The sequence below is a fragment of the Triturus cristatus genome, chromosome 9 (assembly GCF_964204655.1).
Source record: "Triturus cristatus chromosome 9, aTriCri1.1, whole genome shotgun sequence".
Taxonomy (NCBI): Eukaryota; Metazoa; Chordata; class Amphibia; order Caudata; family Salamandridae; genus Triturus; species Triturus cristatus.
In genome coordinates, this window is record NC_140592.1 from 321,347,501 (window position 1) to 321,368,472 (window position 20,972).

At 44.7% G+C, this 20,972-nt stretch overlaps 2 protein-coding genes across 3 annotated transcripts in view; one reads left to right on the plus strand and one right to left on the minus strand.

The window, feature by feature from the left end:
• Positions 1-20,972, minus strand: part of RNF123 (ring finger protein 123) — a 1,761,234-nt gene that overhangs the window by 484,306 nt on the left and 1,255,956 nt on the right. The window lies entirely within an intron of this gene.
• On the plus strand, positions 15,062-19,845 carry AMIGO3 (adhesion molecule with Ig like domain 3). The gene has a single exon (XM_085625037.1). The coding sequence runs from the start codon at positions 15,841-15,843 to the stop codon at positions 17,353-17,355; it is 1,515 nt and encodes a 504-aa protein (XP_085481163.1). The 5' UTR covers positions 15,062-15,840; the 3' UTR covers positions 17,356-19,845.

Sequence of the window (20,972 nt, forward strand, 5' to 3'; positions counted from 1 at the left end):
TTTTAACATCTGTTCAGAAACTCCTTTTGTCTTTAATCTGGAGCACTTGAGAGAGTGCTCTGGTTCACTGCTGTAAACAGGGCTATAAATCTCGTTTCTTATCGCACGTTTGCTGTGCCTTCAATGACTGAGGTCTGTTTTTTTAATGGTCTTTGGTCTCTACTTGCGTATCTTTCGAAATGCGTGCAGTTTTCACTTTGCTGAAAGTTGCCACTCCTGACACGGCACAGTATTTATTGATGGATTTCAGTAAAAGAAAAGCACATCATGGCGCCTCCTTCTTTAGCCTGAAACAGGGAGCCGGGAGACCAATGCTGCACACACAGTGAGGAGGGATTCACCGGAACAAACGGCAAGGTCCGGGGTTCCAGCTGTGGTCTGGACAAGAGAACCTACCCTTGATGCGCCTCCACGGAGCACGCTTAAAAGAACTGCAAGCTGTAGCCCAGAGTATTTCCAGTAAACACAGACACATACAAATAAATGAGCAGCAGCATTGGTTGGGGGTTGTGCTTCACACCGGAGGTTGCGGATGTAGAGCATGTAGCACTGATCAATCAGCCTCATAAAAAACATTCAGCTGAAGCTGTCCAGGCATCATTGTATATGGTGTAAATGCAAATGATTCTACTTAACACTTTTAAAAATGGAGATGTCTCTTGAGGGACATAGGCTGCACGAACTCCATGCACAAGGTTGAGGGGCAACTTAAACATATTAACGTGTACCTCTAAACTCTCGGGTATTTTTAATTCCTGTAGCGAGAGACACCTGCAATACTTTTTGCTAATTCTTTTCTTTGAAAACCCATTTGTATCGTGCTGTGGCCAAACAGAGATGCAACTCATTTAGTTTTGTTTTGGGACAGCTCAGTGAGAGGTGCGTCCACGGGCCCTGCAGGCGAAGGGTATCACCTTCAGCAGCTCCACACTCTGTTGAGCTCCCAGCAGGCCTTAGAGGAGGGACATCTGGCAGATTAGACCATAAATTACGACCCGATCTCTCGAGGAACCTTCAGGTCGTTATCATGCTTAAACACTGCTTACTGTTCTAACTTGAGCATCAGAGGCGCTCATAGACGTGCATACAATCAAACTCACACAATGCTACAAATGAGAACACTGAAAAACAAGCATTTGCAATGCAAAAGGTCTCGCATTATAAAAGTGTGGGCAGTTGGCATTGCTAATAATAATGCAACACTAGCTATTGGCATTGTAAATGATAATGACATTTATTTATGTGTTTGTTTTATAAAATAGATAAAAAGGCATTGTCATGAACAATGCTAATAGCTTAAACTTTTGCAAATGCAAGACCTATTGCACTTGTTTCAGTACTGAAGGTTTTTTTTTATAGTTTTAGTCACAACTCAAAATAAAATCCATTTTATCAGCGTTGCCAGTGCTACTTTATGTTTAATGCCATAAATGAAACACAATGTTCTAAGCAGATTGCTAAATAGCATCTCCAGCCCCGATCACAATGTCTCACTTCATGCTGGACAGTGGGCACCCTGTTTACATGCAGCGCCAACTCGGGGTGAACTAATGCACAGGCTGAGGTTTGTCAGCCTCCGAGGCTCAAAGCATTCCTTGCAACAGTCCACTGTGTCAAGGTATTGCCATGTGTACAACACACACTCTGCAACAGCAAGTGGTTTCAAAGTTGGGGGTGACTTCCCAAACTTTCCCGAGGTGTTCATCGTGTTTGGTGACAGCGTATTTATGCTGACAGCCCAAAAAACTGTTTGGTGTTGTGTGGTTGTGTGTGTGTGGTTGTGCGTGTGTGGTTGTGCGTGTGTGGTTGTGCGTGTGTGGTTGTGTGCGTGTGTGCGTGTGTGGTTGTGTGCGTGTGTGGTTGTTTGTGGTTGTTTGTGTGGTTGTGTGTGTGGTTGTGCGTGTGTGGGGTTGTGTGTGGTTGTGTGCGTGTGTGGTTGTGTGCGTGTGTGGTTGTGTGCATGTGTGGTTGTGTGCATGTGTGGTTGTGTGTGTGTGTGTGTGGTTGTGTGAGTAGTTTTGTGTGTGGTTGTGTGTGTGTGGTTGTGTGTTTGTGTGGTTGTGTGTGTGTGTGGTTGGGTGTGTGTGTGTGTGGTTGGGTGTGGGTGTGTGTGTGGTTGGGTGTGGGTGTGTGTGTGTGGTTGTATGTGTGGTTGTGTGTGTGTGATTGTGTGGTTGGTTGTGGTTGGTTGTGTGTCTTGACATTATTCTGGAGGACCATACTATGGTTAAGTGTTTTGTGGCAGCTAAAGATCTGGTAACTTACACAAACATTATGGGATGTAATACTTAACAAATTGCACTATTTTTACCAGACCTCTGCAGAATGGAAAGTAAACAGGACTGGAAACTTGGTGTGGTGAGATGATAGCACCAGCCAAAAGTGCGTAATTAGAAATTATGCCTATTTGACTTGTCACTTATGCAGATTTTTGGGACTGGTGATATTTAAAGAGTATTTAAAGTGCCGCATGATCTTTTTCCATAGTTAATAGCAAAAATGATCAATAGGTGAGGTGTCACAGTAGATTTTAACCGCAGATGCACCCCAAATGGTGACATGCGTTTAGCCTAGATGTACCTAAAAGACTTTATAAGACTAGAAAAGAGCTTTTAAAAGCTCCGACCTACCTAGAGGGCGTGGTAAAGACAAGTGTACTCTTCAGTGTCATACGATTTTTCAGGTTAAATAATTTTGGGAAGATAATTGGACTGGTTCAATCTAATTCCACAACCATTCCATAGCAAAGGTTATTGCAATATGAAACTGCATCCCATTTAACCTGGCTATCAAGTGTAAGGTATCGGCCAAGGCACAGCAGCAGCAAAGGAATCTTAAAGTCTGCAGCTAGAGATTCAGGTGGCCCAAATTTTTGTGGTTTACTTGATGGTAAAAATATGAACTGCTGCGGGGCAGGGAGAATGAGAAAATTGGGGGAAGGGCAAGGAAATGCTATTTTTGTTTAATTGTGACACAATTTGGATAATTCTTAATGTTTACACCAGATAGTTTCAGATACGTTTACAATTTCATAGTGTAATCAGAATTTAAATAGTTTTAAGCAGCATCTGCCAAAAAAAGCAGAGAGTAACACATTGTTTGTCATTGGCTGCTGAAGCAATAGGATATTATAAGCTACAGAGTTGTTGGAAAGGAGGCCTTTGTTACAAAATAAGTGCCCGGATTGGGTATCCTTGCATGAAAATCCCACTGCATACTCTATTAAGTATAGGCCTCCCTTTCTGTTCTAAAAGGTTATCGGCATTTGAATTACCATATGATAAAGGATGCATAAACATTGTGACAGACAAGATACACAATACAGTGCAATAGAAATCATTGTATCACAAAACATAGATCAAATTAAGAGTACAAGCATGGACCGTTACCACCCAGCGTAGTAGGTCACATATGATGAATTTATAGGCCTCCCTTTCCTCATTTCGGGAACATTCGTCTCTACCATCTACCTCCGTGGGACGGACATCTGCAATTTGCACTGCCAGGAGGAGAAGTTGTTACATCAGAGAGCTCATATTATAGCACTGGTGGCTTCAGGCAGCCAAAACTGGGGGTGCCACCTCAGAGGTATGAAGTATTCACAACCTGAGTTATTCTGCTCTCACTCATCAGTGAGGGTTAAAAACGCGGGTTCTGAACAGTTATTATAAATGTAAATGTGTCATGCTGTGAAACAGTATGTCATGGGACATTCATGCAGCCATCTATAATTGTTCTATAGAATTTATACACAGTATTTGTGGCTAGAGAGGCCGGTAAGCTTTTATTAAGATCTACAAACCCGAGAGCTAGGAGAACCAGGTTTGTAGTATCCAAAGTCCGATGGACTCGTAACCTTGGCACTATGCATATTTCAAACCTAAACTCCACCACAATGGACAAAAATTGTCCCCATATTGAGTGCCTCAGTAGAGAGGCCAAGGACTGAATGTGCAAGCAGTCGAAAGGCAAAAGTACTGGTTTTACACTGGAGGGGATTGTGAGGGATACTGCACTGGAGTGAAGGGCTGCAGCTTAACGTGCTCTCAAACCAACTCAACAAGCAATACATTCACAAGCAAAAAAACAAAAGAACCTAGAGGACATTTGGTTTTCATATTGCACAATGCAACGAACATTAGTTTTGGTGTGATTGCTGCAACGCATCATATGGTCGCAGGTTTTAAAGAAAGGCAGCCGAATGCACTAAATACCCAGACTCATGATTCCACCTGGTATGACATGTACTTGAAAACATTTTCAAACGCTGCAGACTGCTTTTCCATTTTCGCACTAACCTGCCTAAGACATTGTTCACACGTACGTTTCAGCGAGACAAAGACATGCATGGACAGTGAAGCACTGACTGTAGTCAATGCAGCTGTAAATATGTTAATGCAATGGAAGGTGAGCTATTATTTGGTGACTGTGCAATGAGTTTGTTTTTACAACAAAGTGGTTACTATTTAGCAAATCTACAAGCACAGTTATCCCACAACAATAAGGGGCCATTATACATGGGTACAGTCAGGTCACACTTACAGGAAACCTGTTAAAGCTGTGGCCGGCGGTAGCAATTTTTTTTCTTTCTAATCGCGGCACCGTTGCTTTACTTTTAACATTAAAAGTAAAGCGCCGGTGCCGCGATTATAGCAAAAGTAAAGAAATAGAAACAAACATCTATTTCTTTACTTTTGCTATAATCGCGGCACCCGCGCTTTACTTTTAATGTTAAAAGTAAAGCGCGGGTGCCGCGATTATAGCAAAAGTAAAGAAATAGATGTTTGTTTCTATTTCTTTACTATTCCTATAATCGCGGCACCCGTGCTTTACTTTTAATGCTAAAAGTAAAGCACCGGTGCCGCGATTAGAAAGAAACAACAAGCGGCCGTGCGGCCGCGAAAGTGATCGCGATCAAACATCAAAGCGGCCGTGAAAGTAATCACGGTAAAAGCGGCGTGCGCGCCCACGCACATGCACTATATTTGTAGGCTGGCCTGGTAGCACTTTTTGGAGCCCTCTCAATAAGTCTCGCCAGACCAGCGCATGCGCTGGGTCAGGCGAGACCTAACAACCAAGGTGTTAAACGGTACTTAGCATGTATATATTTAGCAAGGGCTGGTTTAAAACGTGCTTTTTTTCCTAAAACGCGAGTTCAGTTTAGAGAGTTATTGAATTCTATATTTAATACACCCCAAAACATACCCTCCTTGGGGCTACTCATTCAAAACATGCACAGTTTTAGGCTGAAGTGCTCTACATTTTCATTTCAAGAAGTCAAGTGTTACATATTTTGGTGCTCTCTACCGGCTGACAATCTAGGATTCCCAGATGCCTGCAACAGGTGCACTGACTTTACGAATTGTGGAACATTCATGCAGCTCTGTTAAAGGGTATTCTATTCCAATAATAATTTTTTACAGTGTTGAATAATGCAATAGCTAATGCTGCAAATGATGCGTTACTAATGAAAAAAGTGTCATACTTCCAATCTCTGAACTTTAAAATGTCCGGGGATATCAACTGTAGATGTTCAACTCATTGTGTCATTTTCTTACATCAAATAATAATAGTATTAATTCCTATTTGTAAAGCGCGAGCATATCGCCCCCCTTAGGGGTTTCAAGGCGCTGGGGGCCGTCAGATAGATTAAGTGAGCTATCGCCCAGAGTCACATAATGTTGAGCTGAGCTGCCTGCTGGCACCAGAGATCAAACAGTGAACCCTGCACTCTGGAGTCGGCTGATCTGGCCACTGAGCCACACCTCTCCCAAGGTACATTTTTTCCCGAAATGGTGTTATGTGGTGCATCTACATAGAATTTTATGCTGATCTAACATCTTAGTTCATTAAAGACAAAATATGCCTCCCTACAATTTGTTTTCAATCTATATTCAAGACCACAAAACAGCCCACTCTGGAACCACTGCTGAAGATGATAAATGTTAAACTCATCCTAACACTGGCATATGACACAGAGGCATTTCCAGGGAAACTAGGTGCTTCTCTGAACAATGTTCAGAGCGCAGACTTCAGATCACTGTTTAGGCTTCACATAATACCTCACCAGCCGAGATTAGCCTGGAATTCAAGATGAGTGACCAAAATCTCGGACAGAAAGCTAGTCTCTTGAAGTATATGCACTCAGCACGAGCTGCAAAAAAGGATCTCTGAAGAACTTAATCTGGGTGGAAGTTGCATCCGCAAGCAGTTTGGCATCCCAAACATCTGGTCAAATTCTGTTACTGTAGTCCTGCTGCTAAAAGGCGTAGCATTTCTGTGAAATCTAAATCTGCCTCACCAGCAGTTCGAAGCAGCTCTAAACAAAGAGGTTCAGATGGCCACCTTTGTAACTGATTGTCGGATCCTTATGAGAAGAAAGCATGCTGATCTTGTCATCAACAGCTATGCTCAAAGAGGAGCCCAAAAGTAAATTACTAAATCATTCTTGGTGTGCTGTAAAAGAACAAGGCACAAGGTTGTGTGTGTGTGTGTGGTTGTGGGTGTGGGTGTGGGTGTGTGTGGTTCTGCGTGTGTGGTTGTGTTGTTGTTGCGTGTGTGGTTGTGTTGTTGTTGTGTGTGTGGGTGTGTGTGTGGCTGTGTGTGTGTGTTTGTGTGTGTGTGTGTGTTTGTGTGTGGTTGTGAGTGGTTGTGTGTGGTTGTGAGTGGTTGTGTGTGGTTGTGAGTGGTTGTGTGTGGCTGCGAGTGGTTGTGTGTGGCTGCGAGTGGTTGTGTGTGGCTGCGAGTGGTTGTGAGTGTGTGTGGTTGTGAGTGTGTGTGGTTGTGAGTGTGTGTGGTTGTGAGTGGTTGTGGGTAGTTGTGGTTGTGTGTGTAGTTGTGGTTGTGTGTGGTTGTATGTGTGTTGGTGTTTGTGGTTGTGTGTGGGTGTGGTTGTATGTGTGTGTGTGTGTGTGGTTGTGTTGTGGCTGTCCCCAGGCACTTGAAGTAGCCAAAGGATTAGGCATTATAGATTAACGTTGCACAGTTAGGCTTTGATTGCGAGACTCCAGGCCTGTGATATTTTATATATCTTTCACTGAAAAAAAGAGCAGAGGAAAGGCTTTTTATTTTTTTATTTTTATTTCTATCTTTTTTTGTTGCTTATTTTGTGAATTGGCCACGGGGCTACCTTAGTAAGACCTGGGCCACCCTCTAGAACCGGGCAATTCAATAGACTAATCCCGGGATGCTAGTGTACTGGAAAGAAGCAAAGGCACTCTAGCTTATTGTCACTTCATGTGCGTAAGAGAAACTATGGTTTGGAGGCTCATCTAAATTTATTTTTCTTAACCTGTGTACTAAGAGCTGTGCATACATATCTAGATCTGTTTTTGTGAGAAGTTACACAAACAATATAAATATCACTTACTATTGTTTTTAAAGTGCTTGTTTTTCATCCCAGTGTAGGGTGTAAGAGTGTTTTATGTCAAATACACATTATACAGAGACAATGAATCAACCAATTGTCCAAATTAATGTACAAAAATGTTGCACAACACGAAGGTTAGACGGAGCACAGGCCTTTCTGGGACTGTCTGCCATATGGAGACTGATTCTAATTCACTGGAGGGCCCAGGCCAGTGCCATACTGTTGTGCAGGCAGCAGAGTTGGTTCTTGAGGTGCTGGACCCTCTCCCACCCCCACTTACTGGTGACGGGCCAGACTTTTAGGAGAGGGAGAAATTTCAGGGCGGGAAGCAGTAGGTGTCATGAAGTCCATCGCAGTCTGAAGGGCATGTAATTAAGCCCACCCTATTGGTTGGCAGCATTGGAAGCGGGTCTGGGCCAGCCAGCCGGTCAAAGGACTGAATAATTGAGGCCTAGGCATTTCGGGAACAAAAAGATGTTGGTTGGGGCACTGTCAGCGAACTTCAGCAGAGGACGACTGGTGACAAACTGGGAGCAAGGAACACCAACCTACTCTGAGGCGCTGTGAGCGACCGCTGCGGGGGCACACTAGGAGCAGCAACTGACTGGAGAGGGCCCTCGCAGGAAGAAAGAAACGTACCTGGAGGATGTGTCAAGGAAAGACATAACACCACAGAACAGTATGGCTGGCATCTAGAATCCCTCAAGATAAAGAAGGCGGTCATGACAGCGACTCAGCAGCACCAGAGACTTCACCGCAGGCATCTCGTTTTGGGAGCAAAACTACCCCTAAAATTGCGAGCCACTGTACACCATGATATCAGGAGCTCGCCATTTCAATCACATAGCAAGATTGATCTCATACTTACACTGTCTGATTAGTAGGGTATGGAAGCCTGCGAGGAAGTGCAGAAGAGGAGGCACACTGCGAGCTTCAGATACTGGGCTCACCGACCCTCCCACCTGGATTCAAGCTTTCCTGGCTGATGAGGGGTGTTACCCTGAAACCAGTCCTAGGATGCTTGTTTCTTGTCCAGGGAGGATCTGGCCTGGCATTTGAGGCTGGACAGTTCCCATGAGGAATAGGATCAAGACTAATTTGCATATGGCTGAATCTGAACTGGGGAGGCGGAGTGAGCAGAAGAACAAAAATGGCCTTAACCCTGATCTAATAGTGAGTGTCTGAAGTTTCAGCATTCTGTCCATCATCTTTGTGTTTGCGGTGGTTGAGCTAGCCAGAGCAGAAGGAGACATCCATACCCAGGATTGGTTCATGAGATGGGTGCTGGGGAGGACACCCTGTGGATACGTGGCAGAAAGGATCCGAAACAGCTCATGGCAAGCCAACAGGTTGTTGTCACAGCAGTACAGAAAGATAGGCAGCAAAAGAAGAGGCAGAGGGCACTCAGTGTGGCGAACGCAAGGAAGGTTTTAAGCCTGGCATCTGAAGCCATCACGATTTTGTCTAGTGGCTGCACTGCAGTTAATGCACAGCTGTTGCCAGTGAATGATGAGAATGAACAGTGCTTAACTGAATGGGTCAGCGCAGTATGGGACTTGCAACCAGGAGGAGGGGTGTACTAGCAGGGTGCCTGCAATACCATTTAATTACACTTGGCATGTATATTGGCATTCTAGTGGGGCAGCCAGGTTATGCACAATTGGCACAATATGCACAATTGGCGTAATTGGCATAACTCCTGTGAGTGATATATTTGGAAAGTTTGAGTTCGCCAGCAGGCACAATCAACCGAGAGTCTCAGATGTAAGCACGGAACCCGGTGCAGACACACCATTGGCTGACGTAGGTGGGCTGTACAATAGGCCAGGAGCCAGCCAAAGAGTAGATGGAGCCATACAAATGTAAGCATCTGTCTTGTCACGAGCAGCCTTTGAGGAGGGTCAGCGCTGCAAGCACAAACTAGAGAGCACAGGCATGCAAGGAGGGGCCTTTCCTGCACTGACTGTAGCAGTTTAACTACTGAAAGCCGTGAGATAATTTAGAAACCATCTTGCATGCAATTCAGCCAAGCAAGCATTAGCACGAGACCTATGGCCTGGTAATTACAAGCATTGGCCGCGCGGCAGTAAAAGTAACGCCGCGCGGCCGTAAAAGCGAAAGTCATCGCGATCACTCTGAAAGCGAAAGTGATCGCGATGACGGCCACAGCTTGCAATGCATGTGCATGAGTGGTGCACGCGCAGTAGTAATCACGCCATATGGCGCCTCTGCTCAAACGTGCGCACATGCACTGCAAGCTGTAGCCGGCGGTAGCATTTTTTGAAGCCCTCCTTACTTAAAGTCTCGGCCAGACCAGCGCAAGCGCTGGATCAGGCGAGACCTAAAAAACCTGCTGGAACTGAGAAACCATGACAAGCTAATATTCTGTGGGAGTATCCCACATCTTTCACCAAGGTTAATATACCTGGTAGGGAGCGAAGAGAAGGTGGAAGGGAGGATGACAGTGAGAGGGAAAGGATTAAGAAAAGAGATTGAAGAGAGAGAGAGAGAAAGACAAGATAAATAGTAGTGAAAGAGAATTAAGCATTTATGCGAATATGGACAGAAAGGTAAGAAAGAAATGAGGAGATTGTGACAGAGATGGAAAAGAACAGAGACGGAGTGTGAAACAGGAGACACCAGAGTGACAGATGTATGAAAAACACCCCAAGAAGAACGCTAAGGCAAACTTTGTTATGTTAGGGGTATTTGAGAGGTACACAGCTCACCCTGGAGAGTATCTTAGTGCTGACAAAATAAAGGTTATCTCAGCTGTGACATGTCCAAGCGAATAGCCAGTTTCCTGCGCAGCTCAAGTACTGAGAAGGCAGCTCAAATGTGATGAGGTAGGTTGTTCTAGGCTTTGGGAATGAGGTTGGGGAAAGCACCACAGTTGACTCTGGTTCATTGTATGTGGGGCAGGGCCGGACTGGCCGTAGCAGGCACCGGGCATTTCCCCAGTGGGCCGCCAGGGTGGGGGCCGGTTATGGCCCCTGGGGGGCTGTTTTGTTACCGGAGGCCAACAATATCAGCCCCCTGTAATAAAATTGGCCGGAACAGGCATGAATTAACAGCCCAAACGCACCTCCCTCTCCCCCCTCCTGGGGGCCGGTCGAGCAGTGTGCCAAGCCCAGTTTTGCTTCCCAGTCCAGCCCTGATGTGGGGGATGTGTGCAAACAGAATTCTGGCTGAGCAGAAGTGTCTGGTGGGTGTGTTGTGTGTGGTTTAGCAAATGGGGAGACAGTGAAGGTCTTTGTTGGGTAGGTGTGATGTGAACATGAGGGAAAGCATAAGTGTGAGTTTGGCCGCTGGGTTTTGTATGGTCTTAAGTCTTCTAGCAGTTAGACAGTGGTTCCGACAGTGTGTGTTACTATAGTCCAGCTTGATGATGATGACAGCCTAGGTGAACATTCTGCATGTGCTGACTGGGAGCCATATGAATATTGTACTGAGCATTTTGAAGATGTGGAAGCATGAGGCTGTAACTATGCTGACAAAAGCAAAATTTACAGCATATCACGCCCATTCCTAGTGCTCCTTTCATAAGAAGTCTGCCTATACTTGTGTCACTGGGCAGTGTTTTTTGTGAACGGTGCCGATATCCATCTCCAACGAAACATTTTGGTCACCAGCACACATTTTGTTTTTAGCAGAGTAAGCACTGGGTTGGACTGAATATGCTGCACATGTGACAGATTCACTTGCTAGATATATTTTAGAATTGTAAAAGGTGATCTAGTCAATTTTTAAATTGTGTTTCACGAGGAAAATCAAACGTAAACCCTTCACATATTGAAGGAGTTTGGTGTTTTATACATTCAGTTCCCTGGCTTGGTTGAAGCAAGCAAACCCCAAAGAGAGTGGATGGAGGACTACGGCCTAAAACTTGTGCTGGCAGCTCAACTTTAAGGGTGCAGGAAGAGAGATATCTGTTCAGGTGTAGGAACATGAGCTCCACACTGACTGAGGGTGCAGGCATTGTGCACTGGCTGTAGCTACATGAACCCCCTTGAGATTGGAGCATCAGGGTTCTGGGAATGCACGCACTTTCCCACACGCATGGGTTTACTTACAGGTCTCATGGCTATATCAATTGAATCCTGCAGAAGTGTCTTATGCTGTCGATGCTCACCGCAGCAAGAATAAATATTTTTACATGGCTTCAGCTCCTTCACTAATATGGCAACCAATACTACAACCCATGATACATTTTTGTTGCAGCATGCAGACATTTAAATCTGCATCATTGTCTAACCTTCTTTCATTTGGAAAGAAAGAAACAGCGACTGAGTACAAGTTTGGCTTAGGTTGCCAAGTTTGGTTTAGGTCCAATAAACAAGCCACGTTGCACACCACCGTAGTCTAATGTTCTATTTTGTTAATTTCTTTGAAAATTGTCCGTAAGTTGTAAAGTTCATATAGAAAAGTAAACAAATATTCAGTTTTGATAACAATGTTGTATTGAATATTTTATTCGCCAAATGTGTATCCAACTTCAAGCTGGATACACATTTGGCGAATAAAATATTCAATACAACATTGTTATCAAAACTGAATATTTGTTTACTTTTCTATATGAACTTTACAACTTACGGACAATTTTCAAAGAAATGAACAAAATAGAACATTAGACTACGGTGGTGTGCAACGTGGCTTGTTTATTAGATTTAAGTCTTTGACTTTCTAGCAAAGACACGTTCAATACTCTTAGTGGATGAGTATTTAGCTTTGTTTTGCACCCGATATTGTTGCTTCAACCCTTACTGTTTAATAACATTACTTATGTACATATAATGATGTGCAGATCGTTTTAGCATATCCACTGAGATTTCGAACCGATGAAGTTTGGTTTAGGTGTAAGTGTGTATTTTAATAAATTAGTTTAGAGCTATCAATGGGGAATGGGCTGTATAATTGAAATTTACCATATTGCCTCATTTCTCTGATAGCAGCGTTTAGCCATTTTAAAGAAGTATTGCAGAGCCAAAAATTGAAAAAAGATTCATGAACCGTTTGAACACTATCTTAGATGATAGAAAATACTACATTAAAAATGAGATACTTATCCCCATCATGATCTCTGCTCCACACTGATGGGTACAACGGAGATTATTGAGAAGTCATTACATCTTTGAGCAAAAATGCATGTATTACATGTTTTGGTGTTTTTATTTTACATAAAGCAGTGGTGTTAAACCCACATATCTATAAGGAACTGTGACATTTGGAAAATATTTCACGGTGAAGTGTGAAAAACAGATTTTGCCACCACAGTGCAAAGGCTTTACATTGTCTAGGCTACTAGGATTATGCAGGTTGGAGGACCAAGGTTTCCAAATTATGAGATAAAAAATGCTAATTATGTGGTACTTCGTCTGGCTGTATTATTTTCATCCGTTTGAATTGGAAATAACAATTTTGGTGAAGTCTACATGTTGTGGAAATTAAGTGGCAAATTCAGTAATTCCATAATTATGCTGTAAACTCTGCAGCTACGGAGTCACACAAATCCACTGATCTCACCATTGCCTATTGTTTTAGCAAGTATTTGTGACAGGTAAAAAACACTCATTATTTTAATTCCAGTCAATGCCCATTGTTAGCTGCATTTTGAATAAAACAACTTGTAACATAACAAATACACAACGGGTACATTTTCATTGGCATCTCAGACTTCTGGTGACCTTTACAAACTACAAGGCCAAAGATATCACCAGAACCCATCAATGGTAATATTGGACCAGATTACACAGCAACCCATCATGCAAGCTCTGTATGTACTTAAATCTAAAGCATCATTTATATGCAAATAGATAAACCTCAACCTTAAACAAGGGACAACTAATTAGGTACTACCCATGAATAAAACAAACACCAAAATTATTTGCATTTGGTCCACTTACTAGACAGCCTGAGGAATGGGGCCTAATGGGCATGTCAAAACCTCAACAGAACATGCGTGCTCACATGGAGTGGTGAAACTGAATGTTTGAAGCTTTTTTAAAAAATTCTAGTTATCGACTAAGGAAGGAGATGTGGTCTAGTGGCTAAGCTGTTGATCCGAGGATCTTGATTTGAATCCAGCTTGACACTGACTGAAAATTGTGCAGTTCTGGGAAATCACAATGTGCCTCAAATTTAAATGTGTGAGATCCTAGTGTACGTATGTGTGACAAAAAGATATAAGCCACCACTTGATAAAGACAATCTTGCATCATTTTCAGTCACATTCCGTAATGGTGCAACACTCTTTTGCTATCGGGTTTGGTCCATGCTATAGAAATACCAACATATGCATGCTTTTACATTGTGAACATGTACCCAGCTTATTATTGTCTGTGAACATCCCTTCCTTTTGAGCTGTTGTGGAGTCCATCTCATTTTGACAGGTAAATATAAGCGCCCACAATTTTCTTTATCCCGGTTTATTCTTCACATCTGAAGCCTATTTCTCAGTGTCTGTAGGAACACTTTATAGGGCACATTGGGGGAATTCTCCCACAAACATCTTCTTGCTCCCTAGAAGCATGTTATCATCATGTAGTTCATGCTACTTTTAATCATAAAATACACTTTTCCATTGAGCCTTCGGTGCTTTCAATTCAGACATGCACAGGACTTGCTTGGTACCTACCATCTTGCAAATATCCGATGCTCGCAGGTCTGGTGGGCACTCTGAGCTCCCGCAGTGCTCGGGGTCTTAGGGGAATGCATTGGCAAAGACAGAAGATCTGGCTTTAATGTGCTACTGCAGGAAAGAACAGGCAAGGATGTATGCCTTTTCCATGCATTAGCGCATTAAACGCGGACCTATTAGCCTTCCAAACGTGTATTCTAATGCGGTCTCGGCTCCTAGTGTGTGAAATGGCAGCCCACCAACATTGTTTAGTACTAGCCCCCCCAAACCCCTCCCCCCCCTCAGTTCGGGTCTACTTGCACCCCTGAAAGGTGCTGCCACAAAGGTGGCACCTTTCCAGCGATGGTGCAACTTTCTGCGTTGAACTGTAAATCATGGGAAGACTTTATTTGAACAAGCAAACAAAAAATGCAATACCTGTTGACTTTGACAAAGCATGATGTAATTTCCAGTGGACAGTGAACAAGGCCACAATCTGCAGATCAAAATGTCTGCGAGGCCACTCTGGCAATCGAGGGATGGGTGCGTTGGGCGTTGTTGATCCATGTGGCTTTATACGTGTCTTGGAAGTTGGAGCCAATTATTTGTTTCACCGACAACCAGGTAAAAAAAAAAAGCGGACCTGATGTTTTCTGAAGCTTCGAGTATGCAAGTTATATTTATCGCGGAAAGGGCAACACAGAAGAGACGGGCGAGTGTTAGTCACGCTGGACTCCGGGCCGGTATCACAAGGCACGTTTAAAGTACCCATGTAACGAAACACAGTGATGCTCCACGAAACACGTCTCGTTGTGCCGCTCCCCGCCTTACACATGCTTTACCTATCTCCCTGGAAGCCTGTGACGTCCCCTGTCAGTATTGTACGTTCGCCTTTCCTCTCCACTTACAGGTGGCGCGAAGAGAGCACAGGCAGGCCATTCAAAAAGAAAATAATGGTTCAGTCAGCGTACAGCACCTCACCCCCTCTTCTACTGCAGTGTCCAATCACGTCTCTCAGTGTTCTCTCTGCTGAGCTAGCCCAACCCCCGAGTCCGCCACTTCATCCCGGCAGGGCAAGACGGACAGCGAGGAGCTCAAAGACACGCGGAAGAACCCGCAGCAGGCGCCACGCCGCTCCCAAACACGCACAACTCCCCTCAAGTCCCGAGAGCAGAGCGGCTACCTTCTCCGTGAACAAGTGACAAACCAAATGACGCTGCAGACAGCCAGCTCCTCGGCACGTCCTTCCCTCGCTTCCCAGTTCTCTTCTCCAATCTCGCCGCGCGCTCGGATTGGAGGAGCGCGCGCTGGGACATTCCGCGCTCTGGATGAGTCCTGTGCCATGGGCTACAGTCAGTCGGAGCTGATACTCAGGGAGGGGCGCGCCGAGGTCGGGATACTCCGAAGTCTCCAAGGACAGACCGAGTGAGCTACCCAGCGAGCTGGGATCTCCGGCACCCAGAGGCTGGGAGAACTGCAGGAGGCATGGAGAAACTCGTGGCCCATGAAGCTTGCGGGCTGTACTCTTTTGCCAACACCTAACTACATCGCCCCTTTTAGCTGCGCCCGACTGCCAGGAGGAGAAGAGACCGAGCAAAGGTACACTTGTTAAACCATGGGTCCTCGTCTTCGGAGCCTGTCCTTTGTTTTGGGTCCTTATGTTGTATAAATTCCCCGTATAGCCTGGGACTGAAAGTGATGGACAGTCGAGGCTGACCTCCAACAGACCTCAGCAAGACATTGTCTGCAAGGCGACGATTGAAAACGCCGCATTAATACCAATTCTGCTTAATGCTGCCCCTCAAGGGAGGTAAAAGTTGCCGTCTTTCCTTCGTTTCAGAAAGCAGGCTTCCTCATGATGCATAGGCTTTCCCTGGGATACTTAGTATGGAAATGGCTCGGAAAGCTTCTATTTTTGGAACTGTTTGCCCGAAGCAGCCCCGCCAGCGCCCATGGGTGCCCATCTGCCTGCATTTGCGCCTCTGATCTTCTTAGTTGTGCGAACCAGAATCTTCAGCAGGTGCCTGCGGCGCTGCCTCCTATGGCTGCCAGCTTGGATCTCAGCCACAATAACCTCTCCCAGCTTCATAACCACTGGCTGGCCACCCTGCCACGCCTCCAGGCACTCCGCATCAGCCACAATCGGATCGAAAGGCTGACAGCGCGGGTGTTCCACAATGCCACTCTGCTCCGGCATCTCGACTTATCTTCCAATCTTCTGGTGTCCATCAAGGAGCACTTCTTCGAACATCTGGTCAATCTAGAGGAGCTCCTGCTGTACAATAATAAGTTAACGCAGGTGGACAGTCGAGCTTTTGTCCACCTGAGCAGCATACAGAAGATCTATCTAAGTAGGAACCTAATTGAAAGCTTTTCCTTCAGTTACTTGCACAATCTCAGCAACCCCCAACTGAGGACACTGGACCTGTCCTCCAACTACTTTCTTACACTTCCCATTGACGAGGTAACATCCTTGCCTGTGTACATCAAAAATGGGCTATACCTGCATAACAACCCCCTGACGTGTGACTGCGCACTCTACAACATGTTTCTACACTGGCATAAGCGTGGCTTCAGCTCGGTGCTGGATTTCCAAGAGGAGCACACGTGCCTGTATTTGGGGAAAGCTAGAGCAGTGGTCAAGTTCCTAACCCACTACAGCAGTCTTGAAAACTGCTCTCTGACCTATGGCAGCCCATCGGAAGTTCACCTGAAGGCGAGTGTGGGGAATTCAGTCTTAATCGACTGTAACACTACACTGCAAGAACAGTACACAACTTACCTATGGATCTCCCCTAGCTATGAGTTTTTAACCTATCCTGGCAATACCAATCAGAGCCTTAAGATCTACAGCAATGGCAGCCTGGAGATCAGGTCAGCACAACCGTGGGATTCTGGCATATATCTCTGCATTGCCCTCAACAAACGCCTGCATCAGAACTCAACATACGAAGTAAATGTGACGGTCCATTTCCCAAGGTTTGATGGGGAACCCTTCAACACGGGCCTCACAACACTTCTTGGATGTGTGGTAACCCTTGTTCTTATTCTCATGTACCTGTACTTGACGCCATGCCGATGCTTCTGTTGCTGCAGAAAGTCACCCACTCCTAGCCCTCCGCATGAATGCAGTGCTCAGTCCTCCATTTTGAGCAGCACGCCACCAACCACAGATGGACCCAACCGCAAGTCGAGCAGTACCAAGCATGTAGTCTTCCTTGAACCCATCAAGGAGGTCCAGAACGGCAAGATCAACATGGCGGCCAGTGATGAATTCCATGATGCCAAAAACCCTAAGATTCTTCAACTTAAGTCTGACTCTGACTCCATCAGCTCAGTCTTCTCAGATACACCGTTTGTGCCGTCGTAGGAGGCCACCATGCTATCACAGAACCTTACGGTGTGGTTGTAATGGCCTGTGTACTTCTGAAAGGAAATGGCTGGAACTCCTTCAGTAGGCCCATCTAGCACAATCCAGAACCAACTGTGCACTATGAAGCGGTACAGCATGGGTTCTACCTGACAGTGTGAACTGCTGTGAAAGATACAGTGCGAATGCGATGCTAGTTTTACTAACTGTTACAGCATGAGGTAATGTGCATTCTCAAAGTCTACAAGTTTCTCTCTATGAAACGATTTACTGAACAGAAATCGTGACTGGAATACACAGTAAATCCTAACTGCAAATCTGCTTTATGCACGCAATTTAATGTAATCTAATCATCATACAGAGATGTAGTTAATGCACAAAATAGGGTGTATGACCTAAGTATGGAGCACCTTCTGTGCTTGCATGTAAAACAGCTCTAGATTGTCGATTCACGGTATGGCTTTGAGTTGTTTTAGCTTCGGGTGCAGTAGTGTGCGGCTTCCTAGCGTTCAAAGAGCCTCACAGCTACCATTAAAACCTTTCCCTGGCAACACCGTGGTTTTAAAATGCACTCCTCGGTGTATTATCTCCTCTGGAGGTATGTCCCCTTTACCAACCCTGAAAGGGCGACGGGGACCTCGGGGAGCAGAAAATGAGCGGCCTGCTTTAGTTGTGCAGCAAAGTGACGTCACCGGGAGACGTGGGTCAGCGGTGGTGTCAGGGTGTGTGGTGCATATATATGTAAAGCACAAACAAACTCAGGGGGTACACGGCTCGCCACACACGTCTGTGGGCGTCAGAAACGAGCTCGCGAGCACAAACATGTAGGAGCCACGCAGATTCCTACTTTGGAGCTTTATTTATTTACTTTCAGGTTTTACTGGGAGATTCCAATGTGGACGCTGGCCACATTGCATACATATTAGCATACCAACTAGAGAAGGTTCAGAATTTAGCCTGCATCGTCCCCAGTCATGAAACTCCAGAGGGAAGCCATTCAGGGCTTTAAGTGGGATGAAAAAACTGTGTGTGTGGGGGGGGAGCTCTCAAAGAGGGTTGCCGATGTAATTAAGGGCGTAGCTTAAAAACCACATAAGCTATGAATCTGTGCTTATCATAGCGTGCCGCCTGACTGGTGTTTTGTTGATTCCGTCATTGCATCCAGATATATAATACAACAAGTAACATTACACCTAAATAAGCCAGGACTTTAGGCTTTGTCAATGGTTGTTAGTTGCATATGAATAATAAGCACCAACTACGTTTTCGTTGTATACAACATTGAAATTGCTTCAGTTCTGACATCACGAGACTATGAAAGAACTATTCATCAAAAGGCAGTGTAGGGTGATGCTGCTGCAGATTTGTTTTTTTTACCCCGAAGGTGAGGGCAAACATGGAGAGCCCGAAAGGGACCCGTCTCAGTACCTGCTTTTTAGAACTGCACGTGCTGAGCAGTAGGACCCGACCCACTTAAAGCCCTGGAGTCATTATTTAACGCTTTCACTGGCAGTCGAGTAAGGCTATCAGTAAAGCAATGGTTTCGCGTTTATTTTGTGGGGGAAGCTAGAGTTAAGCAGGCAGCGAAGAAAGAGTTGCACTGTTTGTGCAGGGAGAATGGGCACAGGGATAGGATTTGACAGTCATTCGTTTTACCGGCAACACCGATTTGCTTATGTGAGGCGTGCACGAATGTCAGGTGCAAATTATTGCAAATGTAATGTTAATGCCTGGTTATTTTTCCATACTGTCAGACCTCGACACCCTGTCTTGTCTCGCGTAATCCTGTCCAGCCATAAAACGCTGGCTATCATTTTATCTGTTAAAATTAGATTAATGCACTGTATAAAGTGATTTTTTTATGTGACTGACAACATAAGCACACAGTTCGGATGATGAATGTACCATCTTTTTTAATTAGTTTGTTGCCCACAAATCAGCATTACCTGCAAATGTGAACTCTGTTACTAGCCACGGAGAGTCCATCTCCTTAAACATTGTTGGAAACCTTAATACAAATCTGTGCGGGGGTCAGACTAAACCTGATATAAGGTGAAACATCATTTGCGGATTTAAATGCATCACATCTTGGTGATGAGATAAGCCAGTTAACATATGCAGGCTTCTGGGGGCTGGAAGTGAAACGAGCTGGCACTTTATCAACATTCCTTTGGACCAAGGCCCATATCAGTGTAAATCCCCGTTACATTCGCCACTAATCAGCACACCTTTTTGAAGCGTCAGCAGAGATGCCACGGAATGAATGGGAACTCCAGCTGAACGCTCCCTTTTCCCCACGAGAACAGGAGCAAGACACATCGACCAGGTGGGGGATACATGGGCGGCAGGGGAAGCTTGCACTTCTGCTGTATCCAACAGGCCTATGCATGAGAGGTTTTAATTTTCTGGTATAGCCTTGAAGCCAAGCATTTACTTGAAAGTATGGAATAAATCGTGTGCAATGGAACAATAAAGGAAATGGACAGAAAAGTGCCATTTACTTCAAAGAGTTTGGTTTGTTTTTAACATGGTTTGTAAGGATAGTTATGAATGCTGCTTTCCTACAGAGATGTTTTATGATTGAAGCAATGGGTTTTTAAGAGGTACTCGCTGGAGTTGTTGCACGCTCTTCCTAACCTCACCGTCTACAGAATGCATAGAATAGGGTCAACAAAAACAAACTGCTATTTGCAAAAGGGGCGTGGATAAATTGTTATAATGGTTTGGCTCGGTATGGTCAATCATAATCATATCAAAAATAACAGACAATGTAAATCAAGTGTAATTGGTTGTTTTGCCGCTTTATTTAAACACCTGCTCTCATTCCCTATAAAGGGCTTCTGCCGAGAACGTGTCTTTCTTCGTGGAATTGTAAATAACCCAAAGGCGGCTGCGTTTGACAAATCCGTGTAGGCGGTCCATTTTTCCAGCCTATCAAGTGTCAGCCCTGGAGGACACTTGACTCACGTGCAATTAAGAGTGAAACGGTCAAGGGGGTGAGCTGGAATTCTCCAAAAGGGACACCAAAATAGGCCATGGAGATGTTTTAAATGCGTAAGATTGTTATGGTGCTTGTAGCAATGGTTTCAAATAAACACCGTAAAGTCCCAGCTGTTCACTGACACACTGTGTGTTCTTGGATTAGTCAAATCTCTGACACCACTCAACCAAACAGAAATAACTATTTAGTATTAACATAGTTCCCTTTAAAAGAGAGTTTGGAAATCCAAGCTTTTAAAACGATAACAGAAAAGACTAGAGATTGTAAGATCAGTCCCTTCTAGCCTAATTATTGCTCTTCATATGTGCAAGAGGCCCATTGCACGAGCAATTCCATGCACGTGCCTGCCTCCTATGCGGTACGGCAGATCAGGGGGACACAGTGTGCCATCGTGCAAGGTATTAAACACACAGCAAATAAACCATTATTTCCAAAGAAATTCCATTCGGGATGGCATTAAATGTTGTGTAAACATCTTAGGAAAACTGATAGTCCCACAGATGCACTGCACTGCCTTAAAAGCAGAAACACTGCTTTACACAATTAAACCAAACATGAATTAAGTGAATTCAAATTGTTATTTTTATTACTTCTTAAAACACCATGTGATTCCAAG